Source organism: Gymnoscopelus braueri (genome assembly GCF_963280865.1).
Source record: "Gymnoscopelus braueri genome assembly, chromosome: 14".
Taxonomy (NCBI): domain Eukaryota; kingdom Metazoa; phylum Chordata; class Actinopteri; order Myctophiformes; family Myctophidae; genus Gymnoscopelus; species Gymnoscopelus braueri.
This window is the reverse complement of record NC_137619.1, coordinates 22,458,355-22,480,303: the sequence shown is the minus strand read 5'-3', so window position 1 is coordinate 22,480,303 and position 21,949 is coordinate 22,458,355. Positions and strand designations below refer to the sequence as shown.

Here is a 21,949-nt window from a genome sequence, read left to right as displayed (position 1 = left end):
CCCCAACCAGGGCTCCAGACTAACATTTTCTACCGATGGCATTTGTGCCACTAAGTTTTTAAGAAGGTTGCTGGGTTAATTCACATAATTATTTTTTCTCAGTTTCTTCCTTTTTTGCATACTGTATGTCATATTGTCCCAGATTTTTGACAGTTGATAAGACCCGTTTTATCAATGATTAAATTCATACAACACATCAAAATAGGAATTTGTTTATGAAGAGTGAATGGAATTGCCTGTGTGCAGCCATATTATAATTAGCATTATTATTATTGTTACTATGACAGATCAGCCTAAATTTTTTTTTTGGGGATATACTACATGACAAAATACCAATACATACAAGGACCATACAATCAAGTAATTTACGACACATTGAAAACAGCCTGATTCAGGATAGATCCATCCGTCTTCATGGCCACTACAAATTGCTGATACATGATCTAATTGCCAGGGGGCTGGGATGTCATACAGTATATGGCAAAGATTTACCATGCATGTTGGAGGAAGTATGGTAATGTGGAGTGTGGAAGGCATTGCATTCAGTTTTTTTCTGAGTTTAATAAAATACCATTATTGGAGTGAATACGGCAATACGCCTCACAGCACATCACAGCATGGAACTCAGTGAAATCAATGCTAGCATGGACGATATTCAAGTGTCAAAAGAAAAAGTAACCTATTGTATTTAGGAATATTATGGGTTTTATCCAGATGCCAAAGGTGAAACTTTAAAACGATCGATTTAATGATGAGCATGGAAAATGATGCTTGCACCAAGCAGACCCACTTTTAAAAGGAAGCTGTGTTGTTTGAATATATAAAGCTAGTCGTTAGGGGTGTGCCGATATATCGTCCCGCGATATATCGCGATAACGTTTTCATGACGATATGTATCGTTTTTTTTGGCGTTTTTTTTAACTTTTTTTTACTCTTTTCTTTTTTTACTCTTTATTTTTTGCAATAATAATAATGCAAAAACAGAAGTATTTGTTTGCATTTGCTTCCCCCTCATATATTTTCATAAGCTTTTTTCCCCTCCATATATTTTCATAATAAAAAAGTGCCATATATCGTACCGTATCGATATCGTGAGCCCAATATCATGTATCGTATCGTGAAATTAGTGGCACACCCCTACTAGTCGTTGATTGATTTCATTGAGTTCTGTGCTGTGACTTAACTCCCCCTGTAAATGATGACAGACAGAGGCTTATTTCCTCTAATAATGGTCAGACATATCAGTAGGCTGAGATCTTTGAGCGCCTGGCTATGCAAGACTATCTACAATGTCGAGGAGCCAAATCCCAAAAAACTTCACTCTTGTGTACTAGTACATAAGACATGAGAGACAACACACCCGGATTCAGGGCTATATTTAATTCTAATGGTGCAGGGATTGTTTAACCGTGGATTGTTTGGGTGCAATCAAAACACAGCAACACTTATGAACATGACAATTTTATGGTGCAAAGTTACACAGCCAAATAATTGTAATTATTGAATTATAATTATATTCAGCAATTTCACTCACAGTCTAGAGCCCTGCCAACTGAATGAAATGTGTTCTTGTCGTTGGCACAGTGATTAACCACATGAACCCTAGCGTCCCTACAGATCTATAAGCTTGTAGTTCTGCTATTTCCGGCGAAAAGATTAGGTGTAGCGGGAAAAAAGAGGGGTGCCAACTATAGAGCGCCAGGGGAGATCCTGATCAACAACGTATATTGGGTTTAAAGGGATACTTCACTTTAGGGCCGGGGAAACATTTAAAAAATATATTAAAAATAAATGAAAAAAGTTATGGAAAATTCATGGCCCCCTCACGCATTAGAGTGTCCTACTAATGCGTGAGGGGGCCATGAATTTTCCATAACTTTTTTCATTTATTTTTAATATATTTTTTAAATGTTTCCCCGGCCCGAAAGTGAAGTATCCCTTTAAGTTGTTTAGACAGTAGACACACATTTCGATCCTGCATACCGTTTATTATCTAGGATCAGGTCCTACCTGAACCTCCTTCCTTGTGTGCCACCTCTCTTCATTTGCTTTCCTACTGTCTGTTTTAATGAATGACAAAACAAAAAATAGAATGTGAGTGGACTGTCCTTTTAAAAAGCAAAAAACATTGAACCACAACCGGATATAGTTAGAGTTGGAGGTGACAGTAATGGGATAGTGAGCTAAAACCTCTGTCGCTGGTGTTTCTGGGTTTAAGAAGTCCAATAAAGACCTATAATCAGAAACTTTGAGCTGACTCTTGTTTTGATGTCAAATCCATTATTGCCTTGTAAATGTGTCATTGGCAGAAACAAACGTATACTGTTAATTTGAGTTGAGCAGTGGTCAGTGGTTAGGGTTAGAACCCTAACGTCCCTATTCTGGGGGCGAACATTCAGCGAGATCATTCAGCAGATCTACAAGCTCACAACGTGTTGCTTGTACATCGGCTATTTTTGCCGATGGGGGGGCATGTTTTCAGAGGGAAAACAATAGGGGGCCAAGGAGAGATCCCTGGAGGACCTCGGTGAACAAAGTATATAGGATTTAAGTGGTCAAATGTCCTAGCGCTTACATAGATTTTTCATTTGTAATAATTTAACTTAAATTATATAATTACTCTGGGCCATAAGTTTATCAGCTAAGTGCCTAAAGCCTGAAATGTAAACAGCAGAATTTGATACCCAAACAGGTTAGTCTAGTGCTAAAGGTTAGGCACAATGCAACGCAACAACATATAGTATTGTAAGTGCCATATATATATATTTTTTCCCCTCGGTTCTTATGAATGGACGTTGAGGAATTAATGTGCTTTGTTGAGGACGCTGGCAGTGAAGCCTCCTGTCTTTGTGGTGTGTGAGTTCAGAGCTGAATGCGGGATGGGCTGGGACACAGGCAGGCATGTTGGCGGTGGTCTTGGGAAAGCGTGGTGCGTCCTGTGCGGTCAGTGTGTTGATTTGGAGCTAACAATGTTGGTACTGTTGGTCTAAACTCCCAGCAGGGGCTCTCGCACTCTGTGTGTGTGAGCGTGTGCACGTGTTATTCTGAGCGCACTTGGCCTGTGCCTTTGCTTGTATTAACGAGAGAATGCATTTGTGCATGATTGTGAGAGAGTTTGCTGTGTGAGTGCGTGCGATAAAATAATTGCACTTATTTATACATGTTTCATTACATGTTTAATACATTTGTTTCTGTTGCATGTGTTTTGTATCTGTGCCCATGTGTAGGTTTGTGCGTGCGTGTGTGTGTGTGTGTGTGTGTGTGTGTGTGTGTGTGTGTGTGTGTGTGTGTGTGTGTGTGTGCGTGTGTGCTCCCAGTGGGGGCTGAGTGAGTTTATGTGACCCTGCCACACAGGTCCTTAGATAATCCAAGCAGCTGATGAGGTTACCCAAACGCACCAACAGAGGCCCAGCATGCTGCTAATGATGAGGAGGAGTGAGGGAGGAGAGGAGAGACTAGGCTAGGGGGGGGGGGGGCAGGAGGATAGGTTGTGTGTGTGTCTATGCTTGTTTTGTAGTATTGTTGTGTTGCATTAAACATGTAGCATACTGTGTGTGTGTGAGAGTGTGTGTGTGTGTGTGTGTCTGTGTTCCTGTATACCTCTGTTCATGAGTGTGTGTGTGTGTGTGTGTGTGTGTGTGTGTGTGTGTGTGTGTGTGTGTGTGTGTGTGCGTGTGCGCGTGTGTGTGTGTGTGTGTGTGTGTGTGTGCATGTGCGTGTGTGTTTACGGAGGGCACTGCCCCACATTAGGCGAGAAAGAGGCTCTGACCTTGGCAGCTATAATATCAGTGAGAGCTCTGACCCCAGATCAGGGCTCTTCACAACACTCACAGAGGGGTGAGGGAGGGAGCAAGAGAGGAGAGGAGGGAGAAAGGGAAAGGAATTAATTTATTCATTTAATTCATTGTATGGTCCTGTCTTCCCCCAGCGCCTCCTCCTCACCTCCCGCCTGTCTCACCCTTTGCCTCCCTCCTGCCTCCTCACCTCCCCTCTGCCTCCCACCACCTCCCCTCTGCCAGGGCCCAGTGAGGAGTGAGTAATGTGAGTAATGGAGAGTAATAGGGTCCGGGCGAGCGAGTGTGACCGTAACCTCTATTGTATCCCGTGTCAGCACAGGGGTCAGGGGGTCGCCCGCCACGCATATTCGCCCGCGGGGGCCCGCTCCGACCCGATTGGGGCCCGTAAATGAGTTTACCCAACACTAATTACTGGGGGCCTGCCAACGGGCCTGACAGCTGCCTCTGTCCGCGCCTCGGCTTTTGGATGACATTGCCCCACCTTCCCACAACCCCCCACCCCCCCCTACAGTACGCTCCACCCTGGCACTCACCCTCGTCATCATCCAACCCCAATGTCCCATCCTGACACCCCCCCATCACCAACCCTTGTCACCCCACTCCAACCCTAGTGCCCTCTCTTCATGTCAACCAGAGTCGTTCCACTTGTCACCCTCTCTCTTACCATGCTATCCTGTCGACCTTGTATTTGATCCCTAATGGGACCTGGTATTTGGTCCCTAATGGGACCTGGTATTTGGTCCCTAATGGGACCTGGTATTTGATCCCTAATGGACCCTTAACTCATTGCCTACCATGGACGAGTTAACACGTCGAATTCTATGGCTCAGTCTGCCAACGACGAGTTTGGATGAGTTTTTTTGTTTTTTCACACAGAACCAGAGATAACGCGATTACTGCTCCATTCACTTCCTGGTTAACTTATTACTTAAAAATGCTGTATCTCGGCTCCTGTGTACTTATTTTTTTTAGTATGTATTTTTGGCCGAGACATGCTATTTTCAAAGGCATATAAAAGCAAACGGGAGGTTGCGGTGCCATTTTTTCTTTGCGGAAGCACAGTGAAACCCTTTGTGATTAGCAACCATCAGGGGATCGATCATACTGGAGATAAATATTCTGTGACTACTTGAAAAGGTAAGAACATCGAAAAATCTCTGGCAGTGGGTACGTTTTTAATGTATACACTCTGGCAGTTAAAGAGTTAAGCGTGGTCCATACTCCTTCCGGCATCCAAACTTTTCTTCGGAAAGGGGGGTGATATAACAGCAAATTCATATCATTCGGAACATCGGATTAGGCGGTCTCAGTACTTTTACTCGGAACCCGTTAGGGTTGGGATCCGGAACCGGAAGAATTGGAGGAACTGGATCCAACATTGAGGAACCGGAATCGGTTCCATCACATTTTGAACCGTTTCTGGAACGCTTGCTCTTATCACCCTGTCAGAGCTGGCATGTGGACTTCACGTCTGCTATACAATTACAATAACTAGTCCATACCCGGTGAACTGCGCAGGCGAAAGTAGTTGCAAACGTGGGGTTATCCCGCGTCCCGTCGCGGCTTTGTAGAATTATAGGAGGATACCGGTGGTTCTCAAACTTAAAAATTTCAAGGATCTCCATAACTCTTTTTTTTAAATTATTTATTATTATTTATATATAGCCTTTATTGATACTACAGTAGACTGACAGGAAACAGGGTGAGAGATGGGGAGTGACACGCAGCAAAGGTTGTCGGGATCGGGACTCGAACCTGTGCCACGCTGTCAGGCTGGCATTGCAGCCTAGGGTGCCTGGACCGCCACGCTGTGGCCCAGGCTGGACCACCATAACTCTGACAGTGTTTTGTACACTCTCAGAGTTACAGACCTGTCAGGGTCCATTTGGAACCCCCTATAATCGTTAAATGGGACCGTTAAGGAATCGGACCGTTAAGAGAGAATCGTTAAGGAACCGGAATCGTTCGAATCCGAAAGGATCCCAACCCTAGAACCTGTGCACCCCCAGATGTCCTGACTCTCTAAAATGTAGTTTGGTAAGCCTGTCCGAACCCTAATGTCGGAAGGAAGTATGTATTGCGCTTTAGGGGTCCACCCTTACGGGTTTATTTGGTTACACTCGTACACAGTGTTAAATTAATTGAGGATTGTGTGTACGCTCCCCTGTAGCCATAGCTTCTGCATGCGCGCTGGCTGCTACACTGACGAATCCTGGGGATTGATTGATTCCCAAAAGGGGAAATTCGTGCTGTCACAACCAGTGCAGAATATACAGTTTAAAATAGAAAACTAAAGAAGTAACAGAGTGGACAGCCGCCGTCACACTGCACAGTACTGAACAGTTCCACTGTTGGACAGCTTCCTCAATGAAATACCTTATGGAAGGTATTTCATCCTAAAATGCTCAGTATTATACCTTGGTAGTAAAAAAAACGAGTTCTCAGGCTATTGACGGACACAGAATGTAAACCACTCTGCTGCTTGTTTACATGCATTCATATGCGTGCCAACACATAACACACCCCCACCCATACATGTATTTATTTTAGGGCTGGGACTCGATAAAAAAAATAAAATCTAATTAATTAGAGGCTTTGTAATTAATTAATCGCAATTAATCGCATTTTAATCGGTTTAAAATGGATTTTGGCATACTTTAAGTACATGTACTCAAGAACTGTACTTAAGTACAATTTTGAGGTATTTGCACTTGACTCGAGTATTTCCAATTTCTAATACTTTTACTTCTACTCCACTATATCTCAGAGGCAAATATTGTACTTTTACTCCACTACAATTATTTGAAAACTTTATTTACTAGTTACTTTGTAGATTTCGATTATTATTACAAAACAATACAGCAACCACTTAAGCCCTATATTGGCCATTTGAAAATAGCAGATCTACAAGCGCAACGCATTGTGAGCTTGTAGATCTTTTCCACCATTGGAGGCTGGTGTGTTGTTATTGTTGTTTTATAGTAGTTTAATTATTGATAAAAATCGCGCGCATGTGACCCGCACCGCATCGTGCACCCCCCCCCCCCAAACGGGACAAATGCGTGTGTAGGGGGGGGCATCATTACAGATTCTGATTTGACCATCCAACATTATCAAGCACGCTATGCGAGCGCGTCTTCATTCATTTTACTTTGTTGTTGTCTGAGAAGTGAGAACCACCTCGGTTGGTGCGCTGGTATGATCGGTCCGTCTGAGACTCGTCCAGTGAGAAACGTTCCGCGGTGCAAAAACGGGTGCGATTAAAATGCGTTATTTTTTTTAACGCAATATTTTTTCTGTAATGAATTGATCGAAATTAACGCGATAAAGTCCCGGCCCTAATTTATTTACACACACATACAATTACTGCACTAGACCATGCAGTCATAATCGTTGACTAAGAAATCAGGGTCCCTGCTGCGACATGTTGCGACTGATCTAACAACCAGAATCAGGTTTTTTTACATAACAAATTGACACTGAAAAAAATCGAAATGTTTAAGCTAAATCAATTAGTCTGATAACCACTTAAGCCCTATTTTATACTTTGTCATACACTGGTGTCATGCAAAAATAGTGACAATAACTGATCTACAACCTTCTAGAACTTTAGCTATTTTTGCTATTATATTTAAAAAGAATAAAAAATAACCAGTAACAGTAATTAACTAGAAAAAGTTGCTCCTCGGAGCACAGGTCTCTGCCAGGCCAGTAGTAGAAGTCAATATTAGCCAATCAGGATTAAATATGTAAAATCGGATAGGTCCGTCTTGATGACATGACTATAGATATAATGTGTTCCGATTTGCGTGATATTTGGACAAAATAGTCCAGTAATAGAGTAATAGCACTTTCTTTTTGTGCAAAAATCTCACTGGCCATGTGAAGTTTCACTGCAATCGGACGCTGCGTTCATGATTTGAGGCATTTTGTTCAAAACGAGCCACTCCTGTAAACTTTAGATGCCAATCTTGGCCAATTAGATTGGAATATGACAAATCAAACAGATCTGTGTTGATCACATGACTATAGAGATAATGTGTACCGATTTGCGTGATGCTTGGACAAAATCTATAGGAGTAATACAAAATAATTAGTTTAGCAAAAATCGGCCTCCTGTTGGTGCTATAATAGACCAATGTGAAATGGGTGGCATTTCTTCCTCGGCCTAGTGGGAATGTGCGTGCAAAGTTTCACACCATTTGGACACTGTTTTCATGATTTGAGGCATTTTGTTCAAAACGGACCACTCCTGCAAAGTTTGGAAGCAATCTTCGGACAGATCCATCTTGATCACATGACTATAGAGACACTGTGTACCGATTTGCGTGACAAAATCTGTAGGATTAATATAAAGAAAATTGTTGTGCAGAAATCGGCCTTCTGGTGGCACTATAACATATAATATTTGGGGCAGAGGTTCTGCTCTGGCCTCCAGGGTGTGTGTGTGTGTGTGTGTGTGTGTGTGTGTGTGTTTGTGTGTGTGCACAGTTTCACGTCGTTTGGGCCAACGTTGCCCGAGATTAGTTGTACACAGACGGACGGACACACACATGACCCACGCACACACACGGACAGACGGACGGGCGGACACTCGGACAGGGGCAAAATCATAGTCTCGGCCACACCTTCGGCCTGGCAGATACAATTATACCATTCAAACTTTATTTATACTTATCTAAAGGTCCGGGCTGCTACAGGGCCCTCAAATTTAGAGTTGGGGCCGCTACGGGGCCCTCACACCTACGTCGCACCGTTGATCCGACCACTATGTCTGAGTCCGAGTCAGAGTACCAGTTGTACTCGTCTTGTCTGTGTCCCTTTTGTGCCCATATGTCTGATTCTTTCTGTCTACCTGTGTCCCTTTTATGCCCATATATGGAGATGTCTGTAACTGTCAGTCCATGTCCCTTTTATGCCCATATAAGGAGATCTCTGATGTCATCAGTATCTCCTATGCCCATATATTGGAATGCCCATATATGGGCATATCGGTTAGATCGGCGGTTCTGGACAACTGGATATCCGAACTATACTCGATGGCGGGCACCACACTCCCTCAAATCCTTGCCGCTGCACACGCCAAGTTTGAAATCGGTTGGTCCCATATATACACCTGACCATATATGGGCATAGCGGTGGCTCTGTACAACCGGATCTCTGTAGCTGTCAGTCCTTGTCCCTTTTATGCCCAATATATGGAAATCGCTGATGTCATCACCTATATGCCCATATATGGGCATGCCCCCTTTTGTGCCCATATACTGTATGGAGCTGACTGATTTGCTTGTACCTTATGACATGGCGACACATTGAGTTTAGACACTCCATATTTGGGCGTAGCTGGCCGTGGTTTGTTTATGATTATGTTGACATAGTGACGTGGCCATGGTCTGCCCGCCGGCCGTCTGGCCCGCCTTCCCTAGCCAATGTTCATATAGGATAGCACATAGCCGGTGCAACCCAATGCGCTTCACAGAATAAAATAAGTAAAACATAAAAATCTATTAAAAAAGGACAATCAATATTTATACATTTTTTACATTAAGGTTTAAAAAGAACTGGCTGTCGGTCAATTATATTGCAATGCAAGGTTGTCTCAAACAGTAAAATGCTCAGTGTTAATTTATCCTTTTGTAACTGTAAATTTGACTGTGTAGGTGCTTTATCAGGTCTTTTAGAACTGCTCATCTACAGGGATCTTTACTTTGCTTTACCTCACCTTTCCATGTATTGCATGTTTTAAGTATTAGATGTGGGTAACACAAGAGACAAGCCAAGAGCAAGAGAAAGCCCAGTGGTACTCTTTTTTTTGGCGTTCCTCTGTTCCTCAACGTCCACGTCCATGCTTCTCCATCAGGCTGACGGCATGCGTCAGTTGCCTTCTCTCTCTTGAGTGAAAGGTGGGTCCTCCCCCCCGTCCGTCAACCCAGCAGGGAGGCCTAAGCCCCAGAGATATGGGCCCGGCCCAACTGATGGCCCCCTGCTGGTCCGCTCCCCTGGTCACCGCCCCACCCTCTACACAGGACCCTCAAACTACCCTCACCCCTCTCTCCCGCACAGCTCCTCCCCTCTCCTTTCACCTCCTAGCCCTCGCCTCCCCATGCATCACATTCACCAGTGCATACCTTGGCGGCTAATTCCAACCTGTCACTCCAGTCAAAGGATCACAAGTGTTTAAGTTTTTCTCTCCTTTTCTTCTTGTGGGAAACAATTGGTTGTGTGTCAGACCAGGGAGTGTGAGAGTGTGTGTGTGTGTGTGTGTGTGTGTGTGTGTGTGTGTGTGTGTGTGTGTGTGTGTGTGTGTGTGTGTGTGTGTGTGTGTGTGTGTGTGTGTGTGTGTGTGTGTGTGTGTGTGTGTGTGTGTGTGTGTGTGTGTGTGTGTGTGTGTGTGTGTGTGTGTGTGAGAGTGATGCTAACACAATGGGGACGAGAATGCAGACTGCAGCACTGGTGGGCTTGGGAACGACTGCCTTGTTTCCATATCCTTTTTTTGTCATATGGAGTTTATACTCTTTTGGCGGTAAATCCTCCCTGTTACAGCATACTTACTGTTTATCATTTCTCTCTCTCTCTCTCTGTGTGTGTGTGTGTGTGTGTGTGTGTGTGTGTGTGTGTGTGTGTGCATACAGCTCGTTTGTAACAGGAACCGCATGCTGCGAAAACTTCTCCCCTCTTCGCATCTGGGATGTGGAACGGTAAGTGAATAACGGCACACTGACACGACAGCTAATGTTCACGTCCCTCAGCACTCATATTCAGAGCGCAAGGTCAGAGTAAGCGCCATGAACCTTAGTCAGCCGATGATAGGATGTTAGAGAGACAGGAAAGAGAGAGAGAGCGGAGATATCGTCTTTTACTCTTATTAGTAGTTGTGGGTCAACTTTGACCCTTTCACAGTTAAATTAACATTTGCTGATACATACTTTGTTGACTGGGGTCCCACAGGGATCTATACTCTATACACAGGGACCCTGTCCTTTTTTTGCCCTACATCAAATCTCTTCACCGAAAATAGCCGATCTACAAGTTCATGACACATTATCGAGTCTATTTTCACTGAATGTTCGCCTGTTATGACTTGCCCAGAATAGGGATGCTCGGGTTCATGTCGTTAAATTGTGGAACATCTTGACTGGAGCACCTGTGTTCATAGCCTTGCTCCAGAAGACACACCTGGCAGATGCTGTTGGTGGAAGGGCTTTTTCCCCACTCGTTTAGATATACCATCCAGTCCTGTCTCCAGTCACTTAGACATCTCTAACACACAGAAACACACACACGCGCACACGCACACACACACACACACACACACACACACACACACACACACACACACACACACACACACACACACACACACACACACCCAAGTTCACTGCACTCCGACAAACTGTATAGAGTTACACATAGTAACTCGCAAAGCACCAAACCTCACAGGGTGTCTTCAGAAAGCCCCGCCTGTGGCTGTCTGTCAGACCAATCAGACACACAGCATCGGTGAATGTAGAGACAAGTCCTAATAACACAGTGGTTGGTTCATCAGCCGCTCTTTGAACATTCCTCTGTGTGTATACAATCCTCAGTGTTAATTTAACCACATGAAAGCTAGCGTCCCTTTTCTGGACATCTCATAATAGGCGAACATTCGGAAAATATAGCAAGTCCACTGCTTGTGAGGTTGTACACACACAACTGTGTTCTTGGGCATGTACTCAACAACACAGTGTTTGTGCATGCATATGGTATCTGCTTCTTCTGTGCATGTGCGTGGTTGTGTCTGTGTGTATGCATGTGTGTATGCATGCGTTTACAGTATGTAATATGTAATACTTAAGCTTGCATGCACATGTGTATATGTACCATATGTATGAGGTATATTTGTCTTTGTGTGAATGTGCATAGTTTGCAAACACATGCTATGCGTATGCACACATGAACAGGTGTACATGCATTTAAACCAGCCAGTGTTAAGTGCTGGTAGACATTCACAAAGTTAGGGGGCCTCCCTGAGAATTCCTGTCTCTGAAAGCCAGGGCTTAAACCTGATACATGCCTGACAGGACGGCTGTAATTCCCAGCTTTACCTGGGCCAATTACAACACCCTGACACAACGCAGGGCTGGACACAAAACAGCTTCCTGCTCCCAAATGACATGGAAATTTGAACCAGGTAGGATAGAGACGGAGAGAAAGATAGGGAGGGAGAGAGAGAGAGAAATAAAGGCAGAGGCAGGGTGGGAGAGACGGGGAGAGAGAAAGGGAGAGTGGAAGTGGAAACAGGTAGGCTGAGAGAACAGGACACGAGGGGGGCGAGGAAAATTGACGTGGTTACAAGACGTTGACGCGTTAAGACCTAGATAATGTGTCCTCGATGTCCCCGTCCCGTCCCCCGGTGTTGTATTTTCAACAGAGAAACACGGTTCTGAGACAGATATTTGAAGCATCCAACGGCTCTCATCCCAAAGCTAAACTGTATGGAAACCTCTTAACTTCAGAAGTAGCCTACGTTAACTCTGTCGTGAATCCTTTGCTTGACTTACTTGTTCTAATGCTGAGCATCCTAATGTATGTAGTTTTCAGGACTGTCCTTGCATAAGCATGCACGCAGGCACATGCACACACAGACACTCCCCATTGTGTGTTTCCATCTGATAATCAGCTGAGAGGTACATACCAGGTAGGGAGTGGGCAGTCGTACAGATTGGTGGCGGTGGTAGATGAGGGTGCACTGTTTGACATTGTTTTCACTTGTGGTCTCTACCGTAAGTGTGTTACTTGGCCTATGCTTGCATGCGCGTGCACACACACACACACACACACACACACACACACACACACATACAAATCCAACCAGACCATGCATGCAAAAACAAGCCATCCTCTTTCCCTGATAATCCCTTTGCGCACAACACATTTTCCTATCCAGGCGTGCCACCATCATCAGCTAGAGACACACACACACACACACACACACACACACACACACACACACACACACACACACACACACACACACACACACACACACACACACACACACACACACACACACACACACGCACACACACTTCATACCCTATGCTGGCTACCAGCATCGACCTCAGCCCTCGTGCATTAGCAGAGAAACCGCACCTTGCTTTGATTCAGGGAATCACACGAGCCAAAACATCATAAACACAGACACAGTTACACCTGCAGCCTCCAAACAACAGCCAGCGAAAACAGCTGCTGCCGCAGCCGTACGCCAGCAGGATCAGAGAGGAGAGAACGACCACAAAAATCTTCCAGGAATGATTTGTCACATCCACGTTGTTGGCAGAAAATAGAGGCGGACGTTTTTTGGAGATGTTTACGGGACAAAGCACGGGGTGGGTTGTTTTTTATTTTTATGGAGAGAGGAATAGAGGACAGAGGGAGATGGAGAGAGAGAGGGGGAGGGATGGGAGAGGTAGAGAGCTGTAGCCAAACAGGTTTTTACCCAGTTACACAAGTGCAGATGATGTACAATTGTAAACGACAGAGCAAAAGAAAAAGGTCAGGGGAAGAGGGCAGTTATGTTATGTTTATTCAGCTTCCAGCATGATCACAGATGTTTAAAAAGACAGGTGCCATTAAAAACACATGTTATCACAGCCATCCCACCAGAACTCTTTTGTCCAGTCTAAATCTACTTGTATGCATTCGTTGAATTGGATATCTCATATTAATCGTCTACACTGTTATTTTTCTGTTATAATTACCTACTTCAGTCATTGCTTTGCCTATCCCCCTCATGTGTACTGCGGTCCCTGTCACTGGCAACCACCACTGTTGTTCTGGGCTGTAGACAAGCACATTCCTCCTCCAATGCATATGGAGTCGGCTGTGAGGAGTTCCAGTGGGAGAGCATAATGCGCGCTGTGGTTCTTCCCCAGATGCTGAACCAGTAGGAGTCGCTGGTACACAATCCCCTGCCAGGTTTCCACCCTTGAACACTGCCACTCGTGTTTAATAGAACGCCCAACCGAGCCAGAGGCATCTTTAAAGGGAATCAGACCCAGGCCTCTGTGGTGTGTTCTATCTTTTCTTGGATTTGGTGACCATCGGTTAAAGTTGCAATCTCTTCATGGTTGCTGTCGCCCTCTCCCAACAGAGAGAGGTAATTACAACGATGTCCGAAACGCAATAAAGATGGCGGCAGCGCATCTAGTGTCAAATCCAGTGGTTTGACCTTTTCAACCAGTAGGTGGTCCTACCTCACCCCAGTTTCGATATTTCTCGAGGGAAGAATAGGGAGACCACCTTCAACCACTGCAGGTTGTGCAAGTTATATTGTATTAACATATTGTACTGTAACGTGATGTCCTGTGGTCCCTTGTCGCTGCTGACTACTGGGTGGTTCATTAGGGAGGGTGTAGACGAGCATGTGTCCATTCAAATACGCGTGAAGTCGCCTCGCCAGCTGCTTATTTTCACCTGACGGTGATGAGTTTCACCAGGAGGGCATGACACATGTGGAAGGACACACATTCCCTCCTAATTCAGCTTCCCACTGAACAAGCGTCCTGACCAACCTAGTAGTAGTTGCTAGTGCAGTGACAGAGATCGGCCTCCCTCCCGCTAACACGTCCAATTGTGCTCATTGTAATGCTCAGTCAAGCTGGAGGCACTGCCAAGGATTCAAGCCCCTAGTCATGCTCTACCATGCCGGTGAGTTAAAATAACATTGTATTCATTAAGAAAAGGTCCATATTGTAGTTTTAGCCAAGAACCATCTGGTTGACAGAAGAAAATCTCAATAGTTCCATCACTTTCGATTCAACAATCATGGTTCATTAATCTAGCAGCAATGAATCTGATTGAAACAAGAAGCTGTGGGCCTTTCTTTTAATGACTGACAGAAAGATCACTGTCTGTTTGTTGACCCCTCTTTTAAGTGTTGCAAGTCAAAACACTTCGACATTTTACTCTGGGGTTCCTCCTGGTTTGGGGTTGGACGGTGGAACTGGTGGTGGGGGCTGGGGGCAGCCCAGGCATCCATTCAGCCATTCATTTGTAGCTTTGATTTTAATTTCATTTAACACATTTCTTTTTTTTCCTCCTCCTCCACCGTCGCAATTAATTCTGTGTCTTTTTCATCTTGGGGGCCACAAAGAGCCTTCTGATCAGTCGTACAGAGTAGGGGTGGGTGGGGTGAGTGTGGGATGGGGGGGGGTCCCCACACAAGTGGCGCCTTCGGCATAGCAGTGCCCCGACTTCTTCTTCACGCTCGCCTTCGCCCATGGCTAAACAGGGCGGGGGGGCATCAAAGAAAGTAAACCCTGAGCGTTGCTCCTGACTCCCAAGACCCCCCCCCCCCACCCCCACCCACCATTCCATTAAAAAAAGGACCCTCCTTTTAAACATCCAATGGACAGAGGGTTGAATTCCTTGCATTTCTGACACTGAAAAGAACAGGGGTTAAATGTGTGCATTGGGGAGGTCGCTCTGTAATACAAATTGTGGCGGTATTGTTTTTGGTGCGAACCCTTGTGAAACCTTTTGCGAAAGTGTGTGCATGCATGTGTGTCTGATGTTTTGAGGGTAGTCATTGTTGGCCGTCGGTCCCTTTCCACTGACATCGCCATCACTGAGGGCACCCTCAGCCCTCCTCCTCTCCCCATCCAAAGCCACCCACTGCTCCTACAGTGAACCTCGGTGGAGCCCACGGCCTGCAGAGTTGCATGGCTCTCCTCTGTCTGCTGTTTGTTTTAGGGCCTGAAAACCCCAGTGGGACTCCTTTTCTCTACCTGTCTGCAAGCTTTTGACAGCAGGGCGTAGCGCGTCCCCAGGCTGCTGTTTAGTGCACAGACTTACCCGCACAAGAGCCACCAACTCCTTTCTGTTTAACAAAAACGAAATACACACACACCGCTTTTTCTTAAGCTGTCCCCACATTGAGAGAGAATGCCCTTAGCTTCTTGTCTTTTTTTTGTTGTTAAAGTCTGCCAATTCATTAATTGCTCCTCACTGTGTGTGTGTCTGTGTGTGTGTGTGTGTGTGTGTGGCCCCCAGAGCCACCCTGACTCCTGTAGTGAGACCAGACAAGCTTAACTCGGGACTTACACCCTGTGTCACACAGCCGGCAGTCCCTTCATAACAATCGTTAAGTCCCCGCTTTCCCCCAGGCCGCCAGTCTGCCTACCCCAAAACATAGCTGCCTAACCTGCTGGAGTCCACGTCAGCTCAGAAACTATAGCTCATTCTCAAGCGGCAAGTACATGTAACACGTCTTAAGTTTGAGACATTTTACTCGTGGTTGCTAAGGCTTCTGCACAGTTCTTGAGAACTATTTTTTTGCGGCATGTCGGACAGCCTAGTCGTTCATACATCTGAATTGCTAGACTTGAAGGTGGGACCAGAAGCTGTGCATCATAGAGAGGGGTGGCATTAGAGACAGCCAGACATAATTTACCTCGTCATCGCCTGCCATATACCTGTCAACCTAGAAAATACTTTTACGTCCAGAACTTGAAAAAAAAGATGAGAAGTAATGGTAGTAAAATGTAAGTGCTAGATAGATTACCGCCCTCTCTGAGGCTAAGGGTACAGTACATGGGAACAAGTCGAGGAGCAAAAAGGGAATAAGACTAAAAGAGATAGAGACAGGGAAATGGATATCAGGTACTAGTTTTTAATCAAGAAGGCTGCAGACCAGCATTGTTGCCCGCTATGTGAGAAATTAAGAGTTGATGTACCCACTGCAAAATTATCCTTTTATCATATAAAGTGACACTTATGTCTCTGATGTCTGCATATTTTTTGCATAAAGTTATAGGAGTATAACCTCTTCTGTGATTCCCAGGTCTAGAAGTTGGTATTCATTTATGTCTTTTTGTAAATAGTCGCCTAATGTCAGAGATACCTTCTTACAAATTGCTTCCATTCAAGCTTTAGCAATCTTAGCCCAACTTTCTACAGTTTGAGCAGCGCCACAGGCCATGGGGCAACAAAGCAGTGATTCCACAGGGAGTAAAAAGATATTCTTCTCATCCCCTTGTGCATCTCCAACAACAGTGTTTTCTCTGTCAACTATACTGCCCGTGTGATGTCTTTTGCAGGTTGCCCACATACTATGCGCCCCTCTCTCTCTCTCTCTCTCTCTCTCTCTTTCTTTTCTGCCAGTGACCTTTGTACATCCCACTTGTCCAAATGTTAGACCTCAGCCTTGACGGCATGCCGTGACAGTAAACCGACCACACCAATGTATTAGAAGCCCCAATAATGGTTCGTGCCTGGATTTTAGGGCTCTCAGGGTCTATGAGCCGATATCAATGACACATCTCAGTGACCCGCTAGCTACCTGCGTCCATGCTACGCAGATAATGCAAATCAAAGATGAGAATACATCATGTTGTTTTTGGTGTCTACTGTCTAACGCTTCTGGAATCCTTCTTCATTACGTAACTGCAAAGAATGTTAACAAAGTGAAACGGGAAAGTTGCAGTCTTGATGTGACAACATCCCGTAGACGTCACTCGACACCACATTCCCATTAATTTTGAGACGATTTGTTGTGAAGAGTCTGACCTACATGAAGTGCCCTGTGATTATTTGTTTTTTTAACTACCCATGTTTGCAAGCTGCTCTCTGAAGTCACTAGAGGTCCTCTCCAGAACAGACGAGACATGATGGTTATGACTCATTATGTTATACACATCAAAATCCTCAGTGTTAATTTGGCTATAACAGTGTAAAAATGTACTTACTGTATTGAAAATGTACATTTTGCTATGTGCCGTCTGCCCACATGACACTTTCCCCAGTCCACGGGTGAGTGTGAGGCCTGATCTCAGGTATGTGGAAATGCCGTGGACCCAGACAGACGTGTGACACGGGAAAGCACGGTCAGATCAGAGAATCCGTCCCGCCAACTCAACAAGCAGATACAGTCATTCTGACAGATTATACACTTTACTCCATCCTGTAATCATGTGCGGCCCCATAAAAGACGCTGACCTAACAATTTGAGAATCCCTGCTGTTTTGTGCGCCGCTCGCAGGCCCCCATTGCACGGTGCTATTACTGGCTTTAACATCCCTGCACAGATGTCAGGACCGCTTTTATGGAAACCTGGATTTTTCTTCTTCTTCAGGTGGGTGTTTTGGACTGGTTCTCACATTTCTTTTTTTCTCCCTTTCATATCTATAGAAGCCTTTGAGGTCCACTCTGAAAGAAGGTGCCTTATCAATCCATTGATTGATTAAATTATTGAATCCCAAGAGGGTAATTGTTTATGGTCTTAGTAGTTTGGGACACGGCGTATAGTTACAGTTCTGAATTGACCCCATTACCTTTCCTGGAGGCCCTGAGCGGCCGACGCTGTGATCTTGTCCAGACATCATTATTTAAGTTATGAATGAATGGTCTCGTATCCCTTTTGGCCCTCAATGAGTTTCTCTTTTGTCCAGCATGCGCTTAAGCCCCCTTTGGGCTTTAGTGGTAAGGGCAAAATGAGCGGGCCGCTACCCCACACAGACGTACATACACACACAGACACAGGCCAAGCCTCATCATGGACACCCCATTGGCCTGGGCTTAGTCATGAGACCCCGCCACTGAGAAAGCTCTCATCCAATAAGGCGCCCCACAGGGAAAGCCCTGGTCCAATAAGAAGGCCCCCTGGGGTTAGGTGGGGGGATTACCAGCCCGCCCCCGGGGATTGGGCTTCAGGGACGAGGGAGGGGGTGCACGAGTCGAAGGGCCAGGGGACTTGGTCGCTAGGGCTGGCGGCCCCCTTTAAATAGTTGCTACGGGGCAGGTATCAAACTTGCGAGAGTCGCACATGGTCACGGTCATGGAGGGAATTAAACGGCAACAAAGAGACAGTTATTCTGCAATAATCCGCCCTGCCGAGGGCAAGTTATTCTCCAATAAACAAGAGACGGAGGAACAGAGCAGGAGAGGGCTGTGATCACAAGAGCATGGTGCTGTGTGTTAGACACACACACACACACACACACACAAACACACACACACACACACACACACACACACACACACACACACACACATGCAGGTCACACCGCATCAGCTTGCACGCACAAACTTGATGTATTACGCACACTCTCTCTTTCTCTCCCCTCCCTCCCTCCTTCATTCCTTTCCTCTGTCTCATGCACACTCATATGCACTTTTCTCTTGCTTGATTGCACACACACACACACACACACACACACACACACACACACACACACACACACACACACACACACACACACGTTCCTCACAAATTCTCTCACACCCACCATAATGTTGTTTTTACTACTAGCCTGTTAACTGTATACCTATCTAGGAGACATCCTTCGAATCAAGCAGTGTAATTTAACTTAAATCCAATCTCACAGTACCACTGATAGCATTTCTGGGTTAGTTATATTGACTTTGAATCCAAAACTTCAATCATGTCAATCTGTAATAAGTTAATAAGTTTGTGTCTTTTATTCTTGGTAACTACTAGTTCATTTTTAACTAATGCAACAATATCTGAAAAGAAACTTTAAAAAATAGTTTTACTCTTATGTACCTGTACATGAGACGTAACAATAAAGACTACCTTGCAATGTAAGCACTTTAAACATTTGGAAAATCTATTTCCAGAATTAAAACCTTTATTTAAATAGATATATTTAGGAGCGTTTCGTTCTGCTTTGATCTGTTCTGGGTGGTCTTCAGCCAGTATGGTTCACTTTACCCCTAGTTAGGTCAGTAGTGTGTCTAATCTAATCTCCTCCAATCTATTCTAATCTAATGAGGGACACGGGACAAAACATTGAACTTGCCCACATAAAAATACATTTTAAATGTATTTGAATCTTCTAGTTCCAAGGTCCTGTATCCCAGACGACAACCAGTAAGTTATTACATTCCTCTGGTGTCCCAAGTCTAAATGTGTCTCTGAATAGATCGCAGTGCTGCTTTGGGTCTCCACAACCAGAGTTAGGAAACTGATTTATTGATTTATTGTGTATTATGATAATACTGCAGAAAGTAATTAGTCTTTAAGCTTAATTGCTGTGCAACTAAACTATACAAAATTACAGTCGCATCTACTCGGGTATATGAGCACACTAATTTGGCATAGTTAAAAAATCAACTAGAAAGGTGTGCTCAGTAAAACGCACTTCCAGGAGGCGTGCCCTAATAATAATAATAGCGATGTATGCAGTTAAATGTCTACCTACAGCCATGAAAGAGCATGTGATTACCAGTTGTACATCGTCTTTTCTCTGGCTGGGGCATGTGGTGACAATGTTTTGGGGTTGTGTGCGAGTATGAAAAGGCATGGGGCAATGGGGGAAGGGATATAATAAAGGATTCTGTATACGTTATCACACGGTGCAACCAGAGTAGCCAGGATATATGGAGCAACTCCTTGGACACTGAACTCATTGAAATGTAGTTATCACTAGGACAAACATAAACTTGCCCAATCCAAGTTGGATTGGGCTAAAACTTTGTGTCTTTAGACAATGGTGGAAAATTGGGATTGAGTTCTGACTGCAAGAAGGAGCTTGTAGACCGGCTATTTTTGGCAAGTACAGTTTACAAAGTCTAGACGGTTTAAGTGGTTAACTTTTAATCTAAAAAAGTTAGGAAAAAGAAAGGTCTTATGTACACATGATCAGCTCAGAGACGGGTGCGTAGGCAGGGCACTACTAGAATACAATAAAATGACCCGCACACCGTCTACACTTGCACAATGGATAAATAAAGGACAACTTTATTTAGGCAAAATAATAAATACATAAAGTTGTCCTTATTGTGCAAGTGTAGACAGTGTGCGGGTCATTTTATTGTAATCTAAAAATGTTTGCCATTAGTGTGTATTGCAAAATGTCATTTAGCTACAGTGGAGCCAGATAATTTTTTTTAAATGTTCACAATTTTTTTTTAACTCTCTACACCCACTTTTACACCACATAGATTTTGTGCTGATTCCTACGATGTAATTATCTAAGATTTTAAGTTTTGAGCATTTGGCCAGTTATGACCAATGTTTTTAATACGTAATGTTAGTTCAATTTTTGAAGATGTGCCACTATAATCTAATGAGTGAGTTTTTTTTTAAAGATTCGTTTTTTGGGGCTTTTCTACCTTTATGTGGATAGTATTAGTGGAGAGTGACAGGAAACGGGAAGAGAGAGACGGGGAGTAACACGCAGCAAAGGTCGTCGGGGCATTAGAGCCTATATTTGTGGTTGCGCCTTAACTGCTACGCCATCAGCGTCCGTAACAGCATTTATTTGTATTCAATTAATGACACATCTCTTTAGAATGACTGACTAAGTAAAATGCTCTCACACACACGCACACAAACACATACATACTGTATACGTTAAAGACCATGGAGACAGGTGTGATGAAAGTATCCCCAACATCAATGAGGTTTACAGGCTCATTTACTATGCAGAGTGGCTCTGGGGTGTAACGGAACACTCCACATCCTCATCGTCGGCACTAAAGGACATCCTGAATTGGAGATGTCGATCGCCGGCAGGCCTATACACAGTATATATTTAAGACTGGGGGGAAAAAAGCCAAGGTGTACTGTTAAACATGCTACAGTGGTGACCCCATGGTTTTGGGCTTCCCCCTATTTAAAATCCTCTGTTCTGTTCTGTTTTATGATGTGATTGACTGTATCAGGAGATAAAATCTCTCATAGCACCAAAGATCACAGACCTGGCCAGTTGGCCGACAAATCAAAATACACAATACGACCTACATTTCAAAACATAAGAATTCACCTTCACCATCTCTGTGTGATAGTCATCTCACTTATTTTATTGCACTAACTCCTATTCTCTCTCTCTGTCTCTCTTTCTCTCTCCCCTTTCTGACTATGCCCCCCCCCCCATCTCTTTCCTTCATTCTCTCTCTCTCTCTCCCGTCTCTCCACCAGCTCAGAGTGTGTGAGTGTCCTTGGTTCAGCACTTCGTCGCGGTGCAGGTGTGTTGGACATGGTGTTCGAGTCTCCCTTCCAGCTGATTTCCTGTGGTTACGACACCTACATCCGCATGTGGGACCTACGGCTGAGCCCCAGGTACAGCACCATACACCCCCAACCTACAGTTCCTCTCTCTGGAGACTGTACTGGGGTCTGAAGACTATTGTGTCTGGAAACTCTA

General features: G+C 44.6%; 1 protein-coding gene across 2 annotated transcripts in view; it reads left to right on the top strand.

Moving 5' to 3' along the window:
* The window catches only part of fbxw4 (F-box and WD repeat domain containing 4), a 46,461-nt gene that overhangs the window by 21,245 nt on the left and 3,267 nt on the right, over window positions 1–21,949 (top strand). For both annotated transcript variants that reach the window (XR_013934480.1, XM_080450324.1), the window contains exons 6-7: window positions 10,430–10,495; window positions 21,724–21,864. Coding sequence is in view for 1 of the 2 variants with exons in the window: in XM_080450324.1 (XP_080306450.1) it covers window positions 10,430–10,495; window positions 21,724–21,864 (207 nt within the window). In the remaining variant the exon portion in view is untranslated. The remainder of the gene's footprint in view (window positions 1–10,429; window positions 10,496–21,723; window positions 21,865–21,949) is intronic.